Genomic DNA, 22,911 nt, shown 5'->3' on the forward strand with positions numbered 1-22,911 from the left:
GATAGCAAGGCAGATGCCTGATATTGAAAATCTAACATTATTAAGCATTATGGATATTGATTAGACAGCAAATTAAACATGCCCTCTGTACCAATGCAGGGATTTCCTATTGACCACGAGTGCTCCCAGAACAGCATTACCTTCCTTCCCCAAGCTGGTGTTTAGTCATCGTCAGTTGGAATTGCATTTGGAGAACAGTGATATGTACCCAGGTACTAAAGGCAGCCATAAAGTGTCAATAGATTGCACAAGTAAGAGACTTGCCATTCCGCCAGTGACACAAAGACAGATGGTTTCCCATCAATGAGTTTCTGAGACAAAGCTTTTCTAGATAGGGGACAGGAATGAGACTGTAATGGAGAGATCCCATTCTTGTGATCGGGCTGCTAAATTAATTTAGCCTGTCCAGTTAGTGGAGCTTCATCTGTTACATTAGGGGCCTATAATGTGGCTGTCACGACGTTCTGGGGTGTCTACAGCTTTGTCACCTGTGCCTTACGCAGACCCACTAGAATTCTAACTGCTTGGATCCTTCTGTGCGGGACCCAGATCTGTTTGATGTGAGAATCTTTACCATTTGGATAGCCAACTGATATGAAGAGTCCTAGGATCTTTACAACAGAGCCTCATGATTCCCAGGTTTGGTGTTCCATTACAGTACATGGCTTCCTGGGCATTCGATCCCAGACTTATAATGATGTTATCAGAGCCATAGGGATTATAAGAGTGATCTGGGAGAACTGTCCCACCCTACACCAGAAGACAATAAGGTCCATGGAAGTTAAATGCTTTCTTTCTCAATATCTCATATCTGGTGGCACTGGTAGCCTGAGAGCCAGGTCGCTAGACTCCAGTCCAGGGCCCATGCTCTTGAACCCTTAAGCCAAAGGTGCTGCTCTGTCTTCTTCCTTTTGTAGCATTAAAGTCATGTCTTGATATTGATCTGATTCTTTAACCAGCATGACTGGATAAAATGGAACACTCCCAGTGTCATATTTCTGCCTAACGATGGTAGCTCATAATAAGTGAGCACCTGCTTAGGCCAGATCCTATGCTGTATGCTTCTCATCTAGAAACTCACTTAGTCCTTGCAGTGACCCTAAATGGTGCACGGTATTATTATTCTTCACTTTTTAAAAAAGAAAATGTAGCTCTAAAAGATTACATCATTTCCCAGGCATGTTAGTCAGAGTCATAGCCAAGATTTGAACCCCTAGTCTGTCGACCCCAAAGTCTGTGTTTCTAACCACAGTGCTGTATTCGCTCCTACCTCATTATGATGTTGAGCTGGGATTTCCTCTCTCCCTTAGCAAAGTCCTCGCTCAGAGCTGTCCTGCTTTTTTTAGGAATGCCAGCTGAACACAAAATCAGGAACCCCTGCTTTGAAACGCCCTGGCATGGGGGTTGCCGTCCGCGGTCATCTCTGTACTCGAAGCAGCTGTAGCAGCAGCGAGCTGTCTCTCTCGAGCGCCTGCAGCGAATACTCCAGCGGCTCCTCCTACACGTGGCATGATGGGAAGAACCTCAGGAAAAGGGTAAGGCTCCTTTCAGGGCACTGCAGCGTCAGAGAGAACCAGAAAAGAAGCCTCTTCCGGTAGGAAGGCGGAAGGTGGGAGGGAGGCGAAGAAGGAAATGACCATTTGCTGAGTTCTTGTTTGTTTACACTTCTCCCCATCACATAGAAGAGGAAATTGGCTAGAGACGGTTAAGTTCCTTGCTAGAAGTCACACAGCCAGTGAGAAGTGGCGTGATGATTCAACCTCAGATGACGAGGCCATCATGGGAGGGAGTTTGGGAGAGAAAGACATTTTCCCTTCTGTGCTTCGGTGGAGCCCACCGAATTCCCAGATTTACATCGAGTTGGAACTGGAGCCCTGGCCTAATGGAACTGACCACGCTTCAGACCGACTAAGACATTTTCAAGTAGTTTTATGGACATCGTGCCTGTGATGCTCAGAGAGACTTGTTAATGTCCGCTGCAAACGAGAGTGGACTTGCCCACGTGCCAAGTCATTCCAGACTGAGCATCCCGTGAGAACTCAAAGAAAAGGTTTTCTTCTAGAGAATAGGGAGAGCGGTGCATTCTCTCCGAATGGATGGCCGAAAGGTCTGGAAGTATCATTAGCTTTGTAGGAGTTTACTGCTCAAAAATAGCATGTATTATATTGACCTTTAATCAAGGCAATAGCCTCCTAAAACACTAATATTATGGCTGTAAGTTAGAGGGTGGCACAGTAGAGAGGGAGAATTCCATGGTAGATGACAAGCGCTATGGCTTCAGTGAAAGTCGAGCATGTCTCTACTTAGATGCCAGGAGTTCCTCTACCAGATTTTTAAATAACTCTTACGGCTGGAATGACTCCATCTGTAAAGTGGGCTCACCCAGCTGAAGATTCCTTCACGATTTGAATAAACATCTTTGCACACTGGTATAAGCCAGGAATCTGGAATCGCTGTTTCTGCAGTTTCCTAATGTTAAAGAGAAACAAAGAGTACAGGAGAATGGAAACCCTGAATTCGAATATTTGGAGATCGGTTTTCTGTTATCTGTATAAATTTAGTTTATGACTTCAGAAGCAAAAGAAACCAGGGAAATTCCATAACTGCCAGAAAATTTGGGTGAGGGAGGAGGTTTTTCATACTCTGAACAAGAACTCAGAACAAGATTGCAAGCTTGAATTTAGAGCTTATTCCCTCGCACTCAGACTTACAGTGCAAAGTGCGGAGGCTGGGGTGTTATCAGAATTGCTCCTTCTAAGGAGCTGTTCGGAGTTCTGAATAATGACTGCTAGGAACCTGGCCCTTAGCAGACTGGGGAGGTGGTGGTGGGGGGGGATGTTCCCTCTCTTTGTCTCTGAATATTGCTGGCTCCCAGAGCCCCCTGCTCTGCTCTTTTCATTCACAGCTCTTTCTCTCTCTCTCTGAGCCTTTTTTCTTTTCTTTTCTTTTCTTTCTTCCTTGAAATTTTTCCAGTTAGAACAACCCTCGATATCCTAGGGACATCTCTTCCCTGAAAGAGGAGAAATAAGGTTCTTAAGACACTTCATACACACTCCGTTAGCCATCCTCTGGAGATTTAACAGTGTCCCGTCTCAAAATGGCTGTGGAGTACCAGCGTGCCTGCCACATCTCCCAGAGAAAAGTCCTAATTCTCAGGGATCCAGCAAACTAGACCCAGTCTCATGAAGACAGTTTATTTTATTTTATTTTATTTTATTTTTATTTGTTTATTTATTTTTGGCTGCGTTGGGTCTTCATTGCTGCGCACGGGCTTACTCAAGTTGCGGCGAGCAGGGGCTACTCTTCGTTGCGGTGCGCAGGCTTCTCATTGCGGTGGCTTCTCTTGTTGCGGAGCAAGGGCTCTAGGCGTGCGGGCTTCAGTAGTTGTGGCACACGGGCTTCAGTAGTTGTGGCTCGCGGACTCTAGAGCGCAGGCTCAGTAGTCGTGGCGCACGGGCTTAGTTGCTCCGCAGCACGTGGGATCTTCCCAGACCAGGGCTTGAACCCGTGTCCCCTACATTGGCAGGTGATTCTTAACCACTGGGCCACCAGGGAAGAAGTCTTGAAGACATTTTAAGTTGATATTATTTAAGGAACTTCTTAAGTTCTTACCATGTACCAGGTACTCATTTAGTATTAACTTACATAATAAATTCATACAATAAAAATTTGAATGTGAATATAATATTAACCTATGTAATAACAAATATATGACCAATGGTTCTTTAGTAGTTCATAAGTATTTTTTTTAATTTTTTTTTGTGTAGAAACAGAAGGGAAGCCTACATGAAATGCACTGGCCTGCCCTCCATGGAGGAATCTGGCTTGTATTATTGAGTAATGACCACATGTCAGCTTTGTCAGCTCTTCATAAGTACTAGCTCATTTAATGCTCGTGCTAGCTTATTAAGTAGGTTCTCCTATTTCCTCCATTTCACAGAGAAGTAAACTGAGGTGCTGAGAAATTAAATATCCATCCCAAGGTCTCATAGCCAGTAAGCGGAGCTGGGCAGTTGGTTCCAGAACCTTAACCATTCTGCTAGACTGACCTCCTTGAATCAGCCTAAAACGTGGAGGAGTCCCAGTTGTTGGGATGGGTTTGTTTCCATTAAGACCAAGAATGTCATTTAAAAAAAAAAAAGAATGTGTAAAACTGTTGTCTAGTCAAGAAATAGGAAAGAACTGTGGGCGTTAAACCGAGGCTCCTACCTTAGCAGCAGCATCTTTCAGCCAGCTGCCCTGCTCCCCAGAGCAACTCTCTTCTGACTTTTCCCTGCAAAGAATGAAGCCACCAATATGAAATGCCAGCTTCGTCCCACCATCTCCCCAATAGGAGATTCATGCTTTTTTTCAAGTTTCAAGATTATCCTCAACCTTTCTCAAGCTATTAAATACCATGACCTCCTTTGGAAAACTGTTGGAGGAATGTGGCTAATCTCACAGGGTGGGGAGCCAGGGCCCTGGGAGGTTTGCAGCCTTGGGCCCTGGGATGACGCAGACCGCAGCATGGGCAGGCTGCGGGGAGGCAGAAGGGAAGTGGGTAGGCAGACACAGAGCACATCTATGGCAGGAACAAATCTGCCCCTTTCAAGCTCTAAGAGGGTGCTTTTGCCTTGGCTTCTCTTCTTTTTTGTGAACGTGACATCAGGATCATGGAAATTCTTAGAAACCCAAGCTGTGGCAGTCTGCTCACTGGTCAGTCTGTAATACCCAGACTTACCGAAGGGGTTTCTTCTGATCTCCGAAGGAGCTTTTAATGGCACAGCAGAAGAGGAGGGGGAAGGGGAAGCATCACCAAAATAGAATCTATGCACAGCAACTTCGGACCCTGGAGAATTTTCCAAAGAGAATATATAATTTGACTTAAAACCAATATGCATATAACAAATAAAGAAAAAATAAACAAGACATATTGTTGATGACAAGATTTGTATGATTTTTAACAATCATACAATTTTTATGAGAAAGTTTTAGATGTAAGCAGATGCTCACAGCTTACTAAAAAGCTGAGATTCCAAGGCAAGTTTCTGACATGGAGTTGACCTCTGCTTATGAGCGCTCAGGTGTTCAGAGTCCTGGAGCAGCAGGGCAGCTGGTGTGGAGGTGCCAACAGGAGCTGTACTCTTAGCCAAGACTGGTGCAGAGTGCACATCTGAAACCACCAGATTCATGCATAGACATTCTTCATCGTTAATTATATAGCCTTTTAAAAGAAAAAAGTCATTAGGTCAGAGCCTCCCAGTTTCCCCGAGTGCCGGTTTGTGATTAAACTCCGCAAGTTCCATTCAAAAGAGGGGTGTTGGAATAACCTATGGTCTCTATTATGACTTTGGCTAATACAGAGGGTAGAACAGAGGCTAAGCTTCATTCCAGCAGTATCGCATCCAGATTGACGGTGCAGTCTCTAGAGCCAGATTGCCTGGGTTCAGATCTCCACACAGCCACTTCAGAAGTGAGTCATAGGAAGGACCCAGGAGACCAGAGTTCAAACCTTTGCTCCAGCTGTTCCTTAACTATGTGATCTCCAAAGGACGGATCTTGCTGAATCTCACCTTCCCGCCTAGTAAAATAGAACTGATAATGTCTCCCTCATGGTATTGTTCTGAAAATTAAATCAAAGCACCGGGTCAGGGGCTGGCACACAGCAAATGCTTGGTCAGTGTAAGCTTCCTCCTCTGCCATCCTGTTTCTTGCTAGCAGTAATTTGATAAATATGAATGTCTGAGTAGAGTGCCATGTTGTTTTCTATGTCATTTCTCGGTCACTTCTCCAGAACTAACACTGGTATTTGGAGAAATACAAAGAACAGGAGCTTGACCTTGTGAAGTTAGTAGGTGAACCATTGCTATGACTTCTGACAGCAAATGCCCAGCTGCTCTATCTGTGTAAACATTTCACAGATGTTCACTGCCTATCAATGAGTAAAGTCATGAAGCCACATGGCATTCTAACTTTCAGTCGTTAGAATGGAAGGGACCGTAAAGGCAGGGGCCGACTCACTTTTCCATTTACCCTCTTTACCTGCCGTATACACTGAGCAGTGAGCCATAGTGTCTTCTGGTTACTCCCTAAGTGTTCCTTAAGCATACTTCTCCAGTTGAGGTCTTTGCCCTCCCATTTCTTCTACCTGGACATCATTTCCTCTACTTTTAAACTAAGGCAAACCTACCTCTCTTTCTAGGGCTAGGTTTATTTTTTAAAAAAAGAAAAGAAAAGGAAACTTATATGCTTTTTGTGTTTCTTTTCCAAACAGACATGTGGTCTCCCTCGTCTGAAATTCTGGAGTACCTGCTACCCCTGTATGTCTCATATGATCCCTTGACTTATGGTTCCTTGAGCTCAACTCCTCCTGGGGGTTGCATGCTCCTTGAAAGCAGGGTCCTCATCCTCTACTTATCTAAATCATATGCTGCTTAGCTCAGGACCTGGCAAGGTAGAGATTCGCTGCGTAGTTAATGAATTAGTTTGAATTAATTAATGAATAAATGCATTTATATGTGAATATTTATCAACCACTAGAACGAATTAAGTTTAATGCTGGCCTTTTCCTTTTATAAATTGGTGATCCACAGAGCTCAATCATTTCTCATGTCTCCTTTTCTCTCCTAGCAGTCATCACAAAATTGGGACAAAAGGTTAAGTATTGACTCTTCACTCCCGAGTGGCTTTGCTAGTCCCACAGATGAACTACCTCCGACTCGCATCAAGGAAAGCCACATTTTGGAAGGACTCAGAAAGCTCCAGAAGCGAAAAGTGTTACTTGAACCCCCATCAGTGATAACCAAATGGGGTTATAAAGATTGCATGAACTCCAATGAAGGAATCTATTCGCCAGGAATTAAAAGTAGCAGCCTCAAGGAATATCCCCCCTGCAAACCCACGGACACGGGGAGCCCCTGCAAGGAGCCCCACAAGGCATTTGCTTATGACACAGATTCTCACGACGATGCCGAAGAGGACCCTTCCTCCTTAGCCTCGCTCCAGGCAGTTCCGCACCAGGGCTGCAGGCTGCACGGTTGTAAATTAACCCACAGTGTTTCTGACAGTCTCTTTGGCTGGGAGCTGAATGGCAGACACTGTTCAGAAGTCACTTCCTCCGTCTACCCCTGGGAAAGGCCTGAGAAGCTGACCAGTTGTGCTAGCAGCTGTCCCTTGGAGCGGAAGCAGTGCCCAAGTGCGCAGGGGCCTCAGGTACAGAGAGAGAGGGACCCGCACAGCCAGGGCTGCCTGTCTGTCAGTCTCCAGCTCTCAGACACTGATGACACCGAAACCCTGGATGAGCTGCACATAGAGAGCAGTGATGAGAAAAGCCCTTCCGACGTGTCTTTGACTGTGGACGCCGACAAGTCTGTGGAGAACCTGGACGTCCACGTGGGATTCGGAAGATCTCAACGTGGGTCTCCTGAGGAGGAAGATAAACAAGTGCCCGTCCACTTCGAGAGCAGGCCAAAGACGTTTAGTTTCATTAAGCAGCAAAGGGTTGTAAAACGGACTTCCTCAGAAGAATGTATTACTGTCATATTTGATGCAGAAGATGGCGAGCCCATTGAGTTCAGCTCTCACCAGACTGGCCTGGTCACTGTTACCAGAAAGGAGATTTCCATCCATCAGGCCCCTGCTGGGCCCCAGACAGAACACACTGAACTTTTACCTCAGGGAATTGCTCACTTACAGCCAGGGGCTGCTGCTAGAGACTATCCTTTCTTGAAGAGATCTGAAGAGGAAACTGAGAGAAACATTCCAAGACAAGAAGTAGACGATGTTGCCGTGACACCCACTGAATCCTTCCACCCCGGGACAGTGACGCAAAGCACTCAGCGACAAAGACTGACCAAACCAACACACGCTCCATCATGCCAGAGTCATTCTAGGTCCTCTGTGGCCACGGGCATCTATCAGAAGAAAAGTCTGACAAAAATACCTACCAGGGGCAAGCCTTCACCTCAGAAATCAAGGATAATGGAGCCTGAAGCCTCCCTCACGGTCCCCTCAGCTGGCCCAGTGCCTCTTGAGAGATCACCAGCTCCGGGGAAACTCTCACGGTTCAAAAAGTCTGAAGGCCCAGAGCCCCTCTTTGCTTTACCGCCAGATTCGCACATTCCAAAACCCTCCACCCAGCTCCCTCACGGCTCCAAAATCTTCAGCAGAAGGGACTGGGCCCAGTACTCCAGGAGTCAGATTCCAGCGTCACAGCTGCTGCCCAGGCCCCCCGCCCAGCCGAGCGACGATGGCGAGCCCCCCACGAGGGATAAACACTGTGACCCGGGGCCAGAGGCCGGGCTGAGATCACCCTCCCTGCCGTCCCCTCCAGGCAGGTCGGTCTCCCTGCTCGCCAGGCCCAGTTACGACTATCTGTCGCCACCTTCATGGGCCAAGCCAGAGAGCGGGGTCCCCAGTGAGGCGGCGAGGACAGTATTGAAATCCCCCCCTCTGAAAGGATCCTCTGCTCCAATTATTTATTTTAATCAGACCGTGACAGAAGTGCAGGGGAAGAAACCTTCTGTGGCCTTCAAAAAGCCAGTCTTCGCTCCCCCTCCGCCCTCCACAGAAACAGCGATCCAAACCAGGTGCCCTGCTCACAGCCCCTCCAGCTCGTTTGCTGGGATGGCCCCAGGGCCCCCAAAGGTCTCTCCAAAGAGAAGTGTCCCCAAAACCCCACCTCACCAAACACTTGGGACCACACAAACGGACATAGGGTTACGGACTCCCAAGAACTGTCCTGCTACCCATGAGCCACTGGAAATACCGTCTTCCAAAGGTGTGTCTCCAGCGAGAAAAGGACAGTTGAATGACAGTGTCTCCACACCCCCCAAGCCTTCCTTCTTAGGGGTAAGTGAGTCGCCATCATCTCAGGTTAGCAGTCCCTCATCAGCACCCTCCAAAAGCCACAACACCCCGCAGGGTTGTCAAAACCCTCATGAGAGAGGGCTGAAAACTCGCCTCCCCGTTGGGCTCAAAGTCTTCATGAAGTCTCCCCAGTTGCTCAGGAAGAGTTCTACAGTGCCAGGGAAACATGAAAAAGACAGCCTCAACGAAGCCTCGAAAAGTTCCGCGGCTGTGAGCAAGGATAAGCCAGGGACCTCCAGGAACGCCAGCAGCCTTGAGACCACAGGAGGCGAAAGAAGTGCGTCTCCACTGGGTTTACGAGCACAGGAGAGTTTGGCCGAAGGGCCTCCCCTCGAAACAGCAACGCCAGAGTCACTGGAAAGTAGCACCCCTGGGGCCGATGGAAAAGATGCGGTAGAAAACAAGTCTGTGAAGAGATCCCTGTCCTCCAACAAACCGCTGCTAAAACCAGCTCTAGGCATGAACGGAGCCAAAGCCCGCAGCCAGAGTTTCAGCGCTCACTCAGGGGACAAGCCCCCCACGGCCTCCGTGGAAGGGCCAGGCAAGGTCCGGACTCAGATTATTACCAACACTGCTGAGAGGGGCAACTCCCTCACCCGGCAGAGCTCCTCCACGGAAGGCTCTCCCAGCAAGACCGCGTCTGCCCCCGTGTCTGACGGTCTCCCCGGTGCTGGGAGGCCCCTGGGGCATCCTTCCTCCAGGCAGGGCTCCCTGGGGAGTACAGGCAGCTCCAGCAGCCAGCACGGGAGTCCAAGCAAGTTGCCTTTGAGGATCCTTCCAAAATCCGAAGGGCCCCCCGCCCCACCCGGAACAGAAGAGCAGCCAGCCTACGCCCAGGGAGAAGGTGCCAGGGTGACTGCACCAGAGGAAGCAGCCAGCGACCACGGCAGGTGCCCGTCCACCCCAAAAGACGGCCCGGGAGCCCCTCAGAGTCCGGGGAGGACACGGCATCCCAGCAGTTTTGAAACCAGCAGGACCTCCAAGCTAGAAACTTCTGGAAGGTATCCAGACACGTCTACAACCAGGACCGGTGTTGTGAGCCCAGAAGCCCCCCTCTCACCCACAATCGAAGAAAAGGTCATGTTGTGCATTCAGGAAAATGTGGAAAAGGGCCAAGTGCAAACAAAGTCCACCTCTGTGGACGCGAAGCCGAAGCCCGGGCCTTCTTTTGCCAGCTGGTTCGGTTTTCGGAGGAGCAGACTGCCGGCTCTCAGTAGCAGGAAGATGGATGTCTCCAAAGCCAAAGCAGAAAAGAAAGATGCGAAAGGTTTGGGGTTTGGAAACAAACAGCTAAAATCAGAGAGAAAGAAAGAGAAAAAGAAGCCTGAGCTACAATGCGAGATGGAAAACGAACTTAACAGGGACATCGAGCTGGCAGATGGTCCAGACAGTGGTTTACAAAACAGAAATAACCTGAAAACACCGCCAGACATTTACGACCAAGTGAAGTTTGTATCGAGGAATAGACCCAGCCCTGTTCCGTGTGCAGCGAAAGACACCTTTATGACGGAACTCCTAAACAGGTAGCGTGTTGGCAAAGAGGGTGGCAGTGTAGAGGGCAGTGCAGAACCCTACCCACTCCTCACCCCCCAACAGGGAGAGTTGTTTGTTTCCTGCATACTGAATACCAGTCAAGCATGTTTCTCATACAAGCAGAAATTCATCGTAGCAATCTTTTACACATTAGCCAGAATTTAAACAATGAAATAAAAGTTAGCAATAAAATGGTAATTTAGTCCACGTTACTTTGGTAACCAAACCAGTGGTCTTTGAAATTAAAGAATGGTAAGTTTTATCAAGGTTGATGGAAATCCAGCCTACAGTAGAAATCATGAATATACCCACATGGCACGAAATGGAAGAAAACTACACATACGTTTTTAAAGGATGCTGACCCCACTGATCGTACCGAGCAAACTTAGAAACTTTCCAGAGGTAATTACAGATTCTGCTGATCTTAAGCCAGAAATATATTTAGCAGTCATTCCCCAGTGGTTTTTACTCTATTCCCTCACACACACACCCGCCATCTCACAAGCAGTCATAAAAATAAAAATAAATCATTGCATTATCAAATCTAAATTGACACACTACTGGAATAGCAGATGAAGATTTGACCAAGGCCAGTGAGACACACTTATCGCTCAAGGGTTTAAAGACAAAGAGACACACGGAGGTTACTTTAAACATTAAAGGATTGGGAAAAGTAGAGCGATTGCAGACGAGCAATGTAATTGATCAGAGGAATCACTTTCTACCTGCAGAGTTGATAAGAAAGCAGCTCAACAGACCGAAAGTGGATCAAATAATGTTTCCTGCAGGAGCGTGTTAAAGGGCAGCTCCCAGGGCTCTTGTGTCACCGGCAGCTCTATCGGCACTCAAGGAACCCACAAGAAGAACATCAAAACCAAAGCAGATATGGAAATACCGAAAGGCTCCCTGGTAAGTCTTTTACCATCCTGGTTATGAAGTGTCAGGTTCTGAGATGGGCTAGTTGGGTTCTGTCTACCCTTTGCTGATGAAAATATATAGGCAGGAGAGTACGGGGGAAAGGGAAGGTTAAAGCCAAAGAGAAAAAAGAGGGAAATCTTGGTGACGCTCTAGCGGAGTGACGGCAGTTAGATCGGAATGGGCCTCGCTCCCTCCGCTCTCGCTGCCTTTGTAGTTCTCTTTTCAGAAGGATGGTATAATCACAGTGCAGGCAAATGATGCTGCAAGTGTCATCTTCCAATTACACCCTCGTGCCGGGAATTTGTCCTGATGATGCTTTCCATCGTTTCCAGCAACGCAAAAAGGAACGAAAATGATTGTAAAAAATAAAAGTGCAGAGCAATTTAGGAGAACATTGGCTATTCTGATGACTTGATTTAAGCATTTTTCCTAAAGTTGTAAACACCGACTTATCCTACCTAAGACAGAAGGTGTTAAGACTTAAGAAACTTATCCTTGGAACCAGGCCTGGATGCTGCAGGGCAAGGGAGAGGGGACAGAGCCTGGAGCTGTGCCCCATGCTGCCGGCTGGGACATCAAGGCTGTCCTGAGACTGGGCGCTAGCCCCGGAGCTAGCGTGGTCCGCTGTGCGGGCTGCACATCGGGGCTTCTGTAGGCTGCCCAGGTTTCCTGAGCGACAGGAACCTCGAGGACGGCCGCTACCCGCCCGGGCCCAGGCCGCCCGCAGGAGGCGGCGGCAGCTGCCATCCCCATCGTGACGGCCACGGAAACACGCTCGGCGGAGACAGCTATCCCTCGTTCGGCAACCCACAAGGCAACGTGATAGCAAAAATCGTGTCTCCTATCGTGTCCGTGGTGGTGGTGACCCTGGACCCTGGGAGCGGCCAGCTATTTCCAGTACAACAGGAGGAGGAATTGCTTCAGGACAAATGAACCAGGAAACATCTTAGGCCTTCAAAATCCACCCATCGCTTTGAGAAAAGCTCCGTCCAGTCAAGAACCGCCTTCATCACTCCCGTGAAGTTCCTTTCCTTCTTGGCTTGACCAGCTGCCCTGAAGGGTTTTCTCTTCTGTTTGCAATAGACGTGCTGCCTAACCAAGAATTCCTAATTCCTCAGACACCTCGATCGATCGTGATAAGGTAGACAGCTGGACCTTGGGTTGTACAAAAGATCGCTTGATCTGTTGGTTCCATCGTGAATCTGGACAGAGAGATTCCAGCTCTGGAACGAGCTCCGAAACTACCGACCCCAGGCCATCGACATGGTCACAAAGCACAGGGGCAGCAGAATGGCACGGGGGTCTTGGGCCGGGAATGCCATCAGCTTCTAAAAGATGGAGACAGACTGCTGTTTGGGTTTCCAGCAAGCTGGGGTGAGAAGCTTGGCCGTTGCTGTAAGTTTCTTAGTTACGTCAGAAATCCAGACCCGTTCACCACCGCCCGTGAATCGGGAATGAGTGATTTCCAACAGTAACGGCAGAATTTGCACGTTATTTCAGCTCACAGAAGTATTGTCACCTGCAGAGGATCAGGCTGGATTTTGGAAATTGAAGTGCAAAATCGCCGATGTGGAAACCGTCTCGGGGAAGTGATCAGGGGGTGCTTTTTCCTGTGAAATAGTACAGTTTCTACATTGTTTTGGAGAATGCAGGGTAGAAATAGAGATTTGCAGATGTTGAGGCTTTTGGTATTGTCTTTGATCTTTGATCCTCTCTGGGTACCAGTTTTGAAGGCGACGGCAGTACTTTCCTTGGTTTATACTTTTCTTTTTACTGGACTAGATGATCTTCTATCCTCAAACATCTGAAAAAGTATACTAGCCGTTTGCTTCTATTTTAGTAATACTTTAGGGGCGAGGAAAAAGGATGGTTTGGGCAGATGAGTATAGCTTGATTCAACTGAGATTAACGCTGATAGAATTTTAGAGTTTAAATATTAGAACCAAAGTCACTAGAATCCGGATCTCATAAAGAGGACACGTTAAAATTCCAAATACGCATGCTTCGTGCTCACCCCTAAGGATTGAGAGCTAGGTCTCCCAAGAGAAGTTGAAAGCAGAAAGCATTTGAAAGAGCTTCGCGAAAACGGAAAAGAACTTAAAACTAACGATCCTGACTAGCTGTCTCAGAATTGCATGACTTCCATCCTGGATTTATATAGATTGGAGCCATTTGAAGACAGCCTGTATTTCCTATTTTAATACGAATGTCCCATGACTCTTCCCAAATCTTGTTGAGCTTTCCCATAAGTGAGGACACCCACTAAACGTTTCCCATATATGAGTTTTCGTGGGGAGTTTAATTTAACTCTTGTTAAAAAGTGTGTGTGTGTACACACACAGATTTACACACAGATATACATAAATGGAACTTCCAAAAAAGGTAACTCCATCCATTTTCTGTAACTGTCATGGACAACTTTTCATCATTTAAAATACACGTAAGATGGAAGCAACCTAAGTGTCCATCGACAGATAAATGGATAAAGAAGATGTGGCACATATATACAATGGAGTATTACTCAACCGTAAAAAGAAACGAAACTGAGTTATTCGTAGTGAGGTGGATGGACCTAGAGACTGTCCTACAGAGTAAAGGAAGTCAGAAAGAGAAAAACAAATACCACATGCTAACACATATATATGGAATCTAAGAAAAAAAAAGGTTCTGAAGAACCTAGGGGCAGGACAGGAATAAAGACGCAGACATAGAGAATGGACTTGAGGACACGGGGAGGGAGAAGGGTAAGCTGGGATGAAGTGAGAGAGTGGCATGGACATATATACGCTACCAAATGTAAAATAGATAGCTAGTGGGAAGCAGCCGCGTAGCACAGGGAGATCAGCTCGGTGCTTTGTGACCTCCTAGAGGGGTGGGATAGGGAGGGTGGGAGGGAGGGAGACGCAAGAGGGAGGAGATATGGGAACATATGTATATGTATAACTGATTCACTTTGTTATAAAGCAGAAACTAACACACCATTGTAAAGCAATTATACCCCAATAAAGATGTTAAAAAATAAAATACATGTAAGAGAAAAAAAAAAAGAAAGTTATCCTTTTTGGAACTTGACTCCCTATCATTTAGTGTTTTAATTATGAGGTCCAGAACTCAGGGGGTAATTTCCTTTAAAAAAATGAATAAAAGGCATTTTTATATTTCCCAAGGATATGCCAGTTTCAAATAATATTTTTGTTTTAAAATTACCTTAAATTGAACTTCCTCTCCTTACGTTCTTTCTGTTCTTGCATCACTGGTCTGGTGATATTCCTTGTTCCTTTATGTAAATTTTAAAGCACTCGAGCGAAAAACAGTATCTTTTCAGAATTCCTGTATCCATATACTTTTGGGCTCTAATAAAAGGGATTATAAAATATACTATGTGCTACCATTTTCCTAGGGAAAACCTGAAACATGAAGCAATTACTCATTTTTTGGGGGGGGTGGTTCAAGAGTAGAGGAGATTTTAGAAGTAATCGTGATTGGCATTATTAGTTTTTAATTATTATTGATGTTTAGGGTTCCTTCGAGTTTCACTTTAATTTGAGACAAATGTACATTTAAATGCTCTTTTTTTTCAAACAGCCCTTGACTCTAAAGAGCTTCAAGTTCTTTTTTTTTTTTTCTTTTCCAAACCCTCTGAAATCATATGCAGACTATGTTCTTTGCAAAAGCTTTTTTTTTTTCTTTTCCCCACTTCTTGCTCTTGGCTTCCATGGTCTCATGCCTTCTTGAAAACATAGATGTCCCTTGCATTATAAAACCACAAATTCCAAGTGTGTCTAAGGCTGCCTCTGTAGTGTCACTGAAAGGAAAGAGAGAGAATAAACGTGCGGAGACGTGCAGTATGCCAGAAATTCAATCCAACTGATCTAAAACTTTGATAGGCTGGCAGAGCCCCTTATCAGAGGCACTCAATTTAACTATGCCCCATCTAATATGGTGCTGACAGCTTGGGGTATATCTTCACTGTACAGAGATACCAAAAAGAAAAAGAACCTGTTTAGCTTTTACAATCTCATTTTTACTTTCTTATTACTTCCTAATGCTAAAGTAATTTGCCTTGCTTTTCTTCTCTCATTTGAAGTCTTTTACAGTGTAATAATGTTTCCTTTGGTCCTTCCAGAATATCTGCAAGAAACACTCTTATTGTTCTCTGTGAAGTACAAGGATTCCCTAACCACCAAATGTACATCATCCATAGGGATAAGCTAATTTTCTAGTTAGCTGCAAGAGGAAAATTAGTCAGGCTGGGAAGCTTTCCATGTAGAGGACTATTATTAACCTAGATAGTTGAACAGCTAGTCATTTTTTCAAAGGTAAAATGCAATTTGTTTTCACCTCTCTAATCGGCAATGGGGATCGGACTAAAATTACTAATTTCAGAAAGGACATTGGCCATAGTCCCCTTGGGGACTAGTAAAAGAACAGCAGTGAAAACCTATTCATTGTATGTTATCAGCCTATATAGAAAGGAAATTAGATGCAAAATGAGATACACTTTTATACCATAGCACATTGATGTGAGTACCCATGAACCTTTTAAAATCAAGAGTTGAAGGGAATTTTCCCCTCCTGGGGCTCAAGGTAAATTTGCTTTCTGCTTCTTTTAAAGTGTGTCGCAGAGAATTCTTCTCACAGTAGTTATTTTGGGTGAAAACAATAGCTGCACATAATGCATTACATATCACGTTTTTTTCCTGAATAAAATCACTCTTCAAAAATCTTATACCAGGGACTTCCCTGGAGGTCCAGTGGTTAAGACTCCGCACTTTCCACCTCAGGGGGCGCGGGTTCAATCCCTCGCTGGGGAACTAAGATCCCGCGTGTCGCAAGGTGCAGCCAAAAATACCCAAAAAACCTTATACCATAATATACCAGCATCCTTTGCCCTTAACAAACTAAGGCTCTATGTAGTTATGAGGGTCCTAAGGCATTTAAATTATTGTAATCTGTGGTAATATAATAGAAAAATTATTTCCATACATATATCAAGTCCATGTACGTAGTACACCTCCACTTAGTTCACTGGTGACTGCATATCCATTTTCAAGATTGCTAGATGCATTCTACCGTATGTATAAAAGTCTCATTAATGCTTTACTGAATTAAATATTTTTCTCTTTTCAGAGCCTTAATTAGAGGCTTATGTCCCCATTTATGCTGTCATTTACAGACCACTTAGCTCTGACTTTTGTGTAATTTAGACAAGGGCCATGTTACTTTGCACTTCTACTTAAATTCTGCAAAATCATTATAAGAGGGGAAAAAGGCATCCCCAGAAAAGATTGCATCAGTATTAAGTAAATAAGTCAGAAAGAAATGCACACTCCTTCCTACATGTTGTAAGTCCGTCCTTCCTGTGGATTTAGGTAATTTTCTGAAATGAGAAGTCTCAAAGGAACAGCTCCTTATTGAGCTGTCACTGGACAAAATAAAAATCGTTAATGAAATTAATGAGATCATATAGCTGGAAAGAGATGGCCATTTTAACATGGGTATTTTAATTTAAATTATGAGTATCCTCTTCACCCAGTGTCACATAGTCTGAAAAAATCACATATGCTAATAAAAAAGTATCAAATACAATCCCATTAAAATTGTGCTGTGGTGATGAAGTAGCATAAAATAGTACAATAATTACAAAAATTGTTATCATCTTATTAAGTTCTGCAAAATTTTATAACTTCAACATCTTTAATTGAACAATTCTGTTCTAAATCCTATTTGGATGCTAATAAGAAACATGTCTATTTTGCCTTCCTCCTGCAGGGTTTTCTAAATGACCGTCTTTTCTAAAGGTAATGCCTTCCAGGAGGTTTCCCTCCAAAGATCACTTCTCTCCTCTCACAGAGGTTCATTACGTTCTTTTCCTTTTCATTGAGCTTTAACATCAGAACGTTCTTTTCTCGGGATGCATTTCTTGTTAGGATGATTCAGAGAAGAAATATACACAGAATTCCAAATGAAGGGTGTCCCCACATATTGGGTCTTATTCTGCAGTTACGTGTATATATTTGTCAGCAATGAAACATTGTCTCCCTTTTTCCTCCTGTGTCCTTTGTAAGCACGTTCCTCCCAGCCTTTTCTAATGGGAGAGGTTAATAGAATATAATGGGTACAGTGGCATTTAATGGTTACCTGTTAGAGACTGGTATTTAGTACAGCTCTTGACTACAACTGCAGAGCTCAAAAGATGGGCAAGAGTTGGAGGTGCACCATTAGAAGGTGCCCAAAGTACTGGCAGCAAACTGAAACCAAAAATAACCCGCATCATTGCTCACGAGTCACCTGCTGCTTCTTACCAAATGGGACATGACTGACATTGATTTGTATCTGTTCCTGGTAGAGCGATGGCTGAAGAAATTCTGAGTCTCTAACCACCGTTGTTTGCTGAGCCAAACTTCTTGGTTTTGTGACCATTCCCGTCTGTGAAGTGCTTTGCCACGTGAAGAATTCGCTTCGGCAAATTCTTCATGTTGAGCTCGCAGGCCCTTGCCCCCAGGAAAGTTCCACAACCTTTCGCCAACACACAGCCACTGTGTGATCAAGAGTGAAAATTAATTTTAATTTCAGCCTATGAGAAATACAATTAGCAAGGGGAATCTGCCGCCAACATAAATTATGCCCCTCATTTCCATATGGAAATGGATTTCTTTAATTACTCACCACTTTGCATTGAAATCTATTTGTATGGATAATTAGAGCTGACAAGTATGCCATTCTAAGGCACTCCCCCATTTTCCATTCCTTTGTTGATTCTTCATCCATCCCCTTCCAATTCAAAACTTCCCCTCATGTGTCATTCGCTGCTCAGGGGTCATTAGCCCAGGAGAGCTGAAAAAACTCCTGTCTACAAGCCCAGTTCCTCTGATAAATACCCAAGAGGCCACGTTTAGCATTTGCTATTAAGCACTTAAAGCCCTAGAAAAATTCTGACAAGGAGCTGACAGGTAGGACCTCAAGATGGTTTTTATTTTCCTTCTTAAATATGATACTTGGACAGAGGTGGTGATTAAGTCCCACCGAAGGCGGCGGAACAAGTAGGAAAGAGAAGCAGGGCACTAACACACACAAACAGAAAACTTTTTTGCTACTCTTAAATAAAAATATAGTTTATGTGTATTTGGAATACTGCCTACCTAATTGCCAGACACTAAGAAAGGTACAGTAGTTCTTGGGAAGGTCTGGAAGGGATGACTGTGACAAGATAGCACACTGAAAACTTAAATTACAGCAATGAATAGGGGTCAGGAGTGCCCACTCTAAAACTGACATCCTTTTATAACCTTGAACAGATCACTAACCCTCTCTAAGCCTCTTCTCCTTTATCTCCAAGATGAGAACCTCATTGTAATCATTAGCTTCTTCTGTTCGGAATTTCCTAGGCTGATGGAGATGATGATTCACCCACTTTCTAGCAGGTTAGCATGGTACCCCTTCAAGTTTAAGATTGGTTGATTTAGAAAAATCCAAAGGAAATGCTATCTCACCTAACAGGCGTGGGAGAATATGGAGCATCCTGTCTTAGGTATTGGAACGGGCTGAAAATATAGATTTTCTTGATGCTTCTGTAAATGAGGATAGAAAGTTCCTGTTGGATTCTTAATGGAAATTAAGGTGTTTGGGTCTCCTTCCTTTGGGGTTTCTTGGTAGCTTTGTCACAAAGAGGTCACCGAGCTAGGTGAACTTTGGAAGGCGAATAAGTAACTCGTTAGTCTTGATGATGCGCACAGACCTTCTCCTCTCTGCCATCCGTAAATACGAGAAATAGGGCTGGTTGATGTTGCTGGAGGTACTAACAAACAAGGCAGTGCTGGCAGCAGACAGCTGATGGGGAAAGAAAGTGATGACGCGTGGCCTCTGGGTATGCAGCCCTTAACACCCTCTCCTTTCAGGGTTCAGACAGTCATTGACATACTCCTGAGTGTTCCATCTCCTGGCTCTCAGTATGTACGGATTAGGCACCAATTACATTCTGATATTGGAACCATGGTCATGAAATGTAAATAATTGGTCTGATTCCATTAGTCATGAAAAATAAGAGGTTAAAAAGTAGAACGCTAAGTCTAGCTCAAGGTCAGTTGGCCAGCATATGACTTTCTATATTGTAAGTATAAAATAATGGTTTCTTGGCATTCCACTCGAGCCCCCGAGCAAATCCACTGACAACCTCTAATGTCCCCCCACTGCGTTCATTGCACAGTTCATTATTATCGTTGGCTGCCCAGGTGACCGGCTGGGATGTATTTTCAAAGAGCTACTTAGGGTCATTCTGCCAAGGACCATAAGCTGTCCTGACCTTGTGGCCAAGTCTACACCGGCATAGTCCCATGGAAATTTGAGAATAACGAAGTTCCACCAAATGAACACAACACTGAAACCAGATTTGCTGTGTTTGAATCCTGGTTCCACCGCTTGGACAACTGCTTATCTTGTCTGTTTCTTCAAGGCCCCTTATGTCCAAAACGGAGCTAACGATAGCACTTAGCTCCTAGCATTGCAAGGTTAGGAGAGCATAGGTGTGAGGGGCTTAAAACAGCTCCTGCTGCATAGTAGTTAAATGTTGGCTGTTTTTATTGTTATTGATATTGTTCATGATATTGTTATTACTACTGCTACTAGATTGGGAAGTAGGGGGCCTGGGTTTAGTGTTGGCATTTACATATGTTTAAGGAAACTTGCTGGATCTTAGAATTCTCATTTGTAAAATACTGTGACTGTATTAGATTCCTGCTGGAGTTCCATTTGGTACTCCAGCATTCAGCCTCTGGATATCCCAGCTGAAATGTAAGGCGGATGTTTCTGACCTGAAAAAAATCTAGGTAAACGTATCAGCCTTCTAGTTCACTGAGCGCACATCATAGTCACCTCACATTTCATTCTGGAAAGAACAACAACAAAATAACATTTTCTTAGAGAGTTATACTCTAGGAGAAGGTCAGCAGATCTAAGTGTATTTCTTTATTCTCATTAAAATAACTTGTGGTGGAGTCACTGTCCCTGGAAGAATTATGTTTCCTTAGACTTTAATTTTTCCCAGCAGCTCTGTGTTACTGACTTTATTAAGTATTAAAAAGAACTATAGCTGTTATCTCGAAAATCTTATGTAGAATCAGGTACCCTATAACTTGCTTTCAGAGCTGGGGTTATATTTCTGAAAATATGCTCTTATAATTAAAACTTGTAATAAAGCCAAGTGATAGAGTAGGGGAAAATGGAGTGAAGAAAATATGTGTGTGTGTGTATATATATATATATATATATATATATATATATATATACACACACACACACACACTCACACATACACACCCACATGTTTGTTATAGAATGTACCAATATTCTGAGGATTACACAATCGATTTAATATAACACGTAGGAACTCACAGTGTTTCCTTGTTACTGCAGATAAAAGAGGCAAATGAACACTTGCAAGAGGATGAAGAAGATACAGTTGCAGATTCTGCATTTCAGAGCCATACCATAGGTAAAAATTCATGTCTCAATATGCCTTTCACTGAGATGTTTTCTACATGCGACCTTATTTCAGACACGGTGTGTTCCTAAAGGTCATGTCTTATGCCCACCTCTACCAGGACTGGGTCTTAACTTCTCATGCGTGATAACCTTTATCTTCTTAGGCATTGGAAGCCACCATAAAATAAGTGGGTCAAAGCAGAACCTATGAAGAAAACGTAGGTATTTGCAAAGGAACGCAATGCCAACTGATAAGCGAGTCCTTGTCAATATGAAACGAAAATGATACTGAGTGTAAATAATTTCTCTCTGTGGAAAAAATCAACATTGAATTGATCCAGTTTCTGTAACTGTCTCAGGAAGCACTACCATTGGTTAGAAGTGTGGAGTGGTAGCTTTCTCATATTGAATATTTTAAAAACTGGATATGTTTTACACATAGAACTAAACAGATTAAGTATATACGGCTTGCCAAATTCACCTCCTCATTTTCTTCATCGTTTCTGTTAGAACCCTGATTATAGGTAGTCCTTTCTCAGAGATACCTTTGCTTTGTCAGCTCTGTCCTAAAATTTTACATGAGCCCACGTTGAAGGAACTCAGATTTCTAACACAAAGGGATTTTGCTTACCTGTTTCCAGCAGTCAGGAAGTAGCTGGTAATAGAGTAGCTGTCTGCGACGGTGGTCCTTGTCAGGAGATAGAAGACGTGATAACTTTAACAGCTCTGGGCCACCGTGGACACTTGCAAAATTAGTTGTTCTTTGGGCTCTAAAAAATAGCTGTGAAATGTAAGCATGCTGATTATTTAGTTTTACACAAAACATCAAGGCATGAGAGAATCATATTTTCAAATCACATTTGGGTGTAGTAGACAGTACTGAATACCATCCTCTAGGGCATGACGGCCCTCCAGCGTGCTGGTGGCTAGTATAATCAGTATGCACGGCTCCTGCCCTTTTCCTGGAGTACCTTTAGCTGCCAACTCTCAGTATCTCACCACTCCTAGAGCCATGTTGGTATGTTTTGCGGCTGCTTTTCCAGCTTACCCAGCTGCCTTCTCCCAACTATAATTTACAGTTGATCTCAGAGAGTTATCATACCCTCACAGCTTAATGAGACTGGCACACCATTATTATTCTTTTCTGTTGTAATTGGGAATACAAAAGTCTTAACAAATAGCTGGATGAGTGGAGTCTGAATGAGAGTATTATTCCAGAAAGACATCCTTCAGTACAGTTAGTTGTCAGTGATAACTGAGAGTAAAATGTCAGTTGTACAGTTGTCAGTAAAATGCTTAAATTAGTGTCAGTTCTGTGTAGTTAGCTAATGCGCAAGTTAAATATTGTTCAGCAACCTTCAAACGTGGCACTATGTAAAGCCCCACTGAGTCATCATTTTTCCATAATGAGGTATTCTTGGGCTTGTACAATAACATACATAAAGTTAGAGGCTGAATTTTCGAGAGAGAGCTATAGTAATCTGTGTATTTTTTTTATAGGCTAGCGATTCTTTAGATCTGTACTGTTTGACATGATAGCCATTAGTCCCATGTAGTTATTTCAGGTTCAATTTAAATTCACGAAAACTACAGAAAATTAAAAATTCACTTCCTCAATTGCACTAGCCACATTTTAAGTACTCAGTGGCCACATATTCTATATGGCCTCTTTTTCCATCATCATGCAAAGTTCTGCTGGAAAGTGCTGGCTTAGATTACTCTCAAGGAAGTAAATTTGGACTCTGTTTCTGTTTCACATAATTGTAGACTCATCTCCTCAAACTGGTAGAGACCTATCCGAACAAGCTGCTCCTGGCAGCAAGTAACAACAACAAAACTGACTAGCCATGACTTAAGGAATAAAGTCATTGAGTCATCTTATATAATTAAAAGTCTGGAGGAAGGGAAACATAAAAGAGAAGCAGCAGCTCAACAGTTCTATCCGAAACCCTGTTTTTTGGTCCTCATGCTCGTCACTTCTGGTTGCAAATTAATTCCCACCACTCTAGGCATCCCAGCTACATTTGGGACACAAAGTGCAAGGAAGAGTAAAAATTCCTTCAGAATCACCGCCCCGCACCATAGACTTCACGTTACATGTCATCAGTGAGAACCAGATCATAAAGCCAATCT

General features: G+C 44.2%; 1 protein-coding gene across 1 annotated transcript in view; it reads left to right on the forward strand.

Annotated features, from left to right (window-relative positions):
* NCKAP5 (NCK associated protein 5) overlaps positions 1-22,911 on the forward strand; it is a gene marked incomplete at its 5' end in the record, with an annotated part of 911,020 nt that overhangs the window by 805,000 nt on the left and 83,109 nt on the right. Inside the window, 4 exons of the mRNA XM_082658819.1 lie at positions 1,347-1,535; positions 6,610-10,370; positions 11,112-11,289; positions 20,710-20,788. Coding sequence (XP_082514945.1) covers positions 1,347-1,535; positions 6,610-10,370; positions 11,112-11,289; positions 20,710-20,788 — 4,207 coding nt within the window. The remainder of the gene's footprint in view (positions 1-1,346; positions 1,536-6,609; positions 10,371-11,111; positions 11,290-20,709; positions 20,789-22,911) is intronic.

Source organism: Grampus griseus (assembly GCF_964374135.1).
Source record: "Grampus griseus genome assembly, chromosome: 7".
NCBI classification, from domain to species: domain Eukaryota; kingdom Metazoa; phylum Chordata; class Mammalia; order Artiodactyla; family Delphinidae; genus Grampus; species Grampus griseus.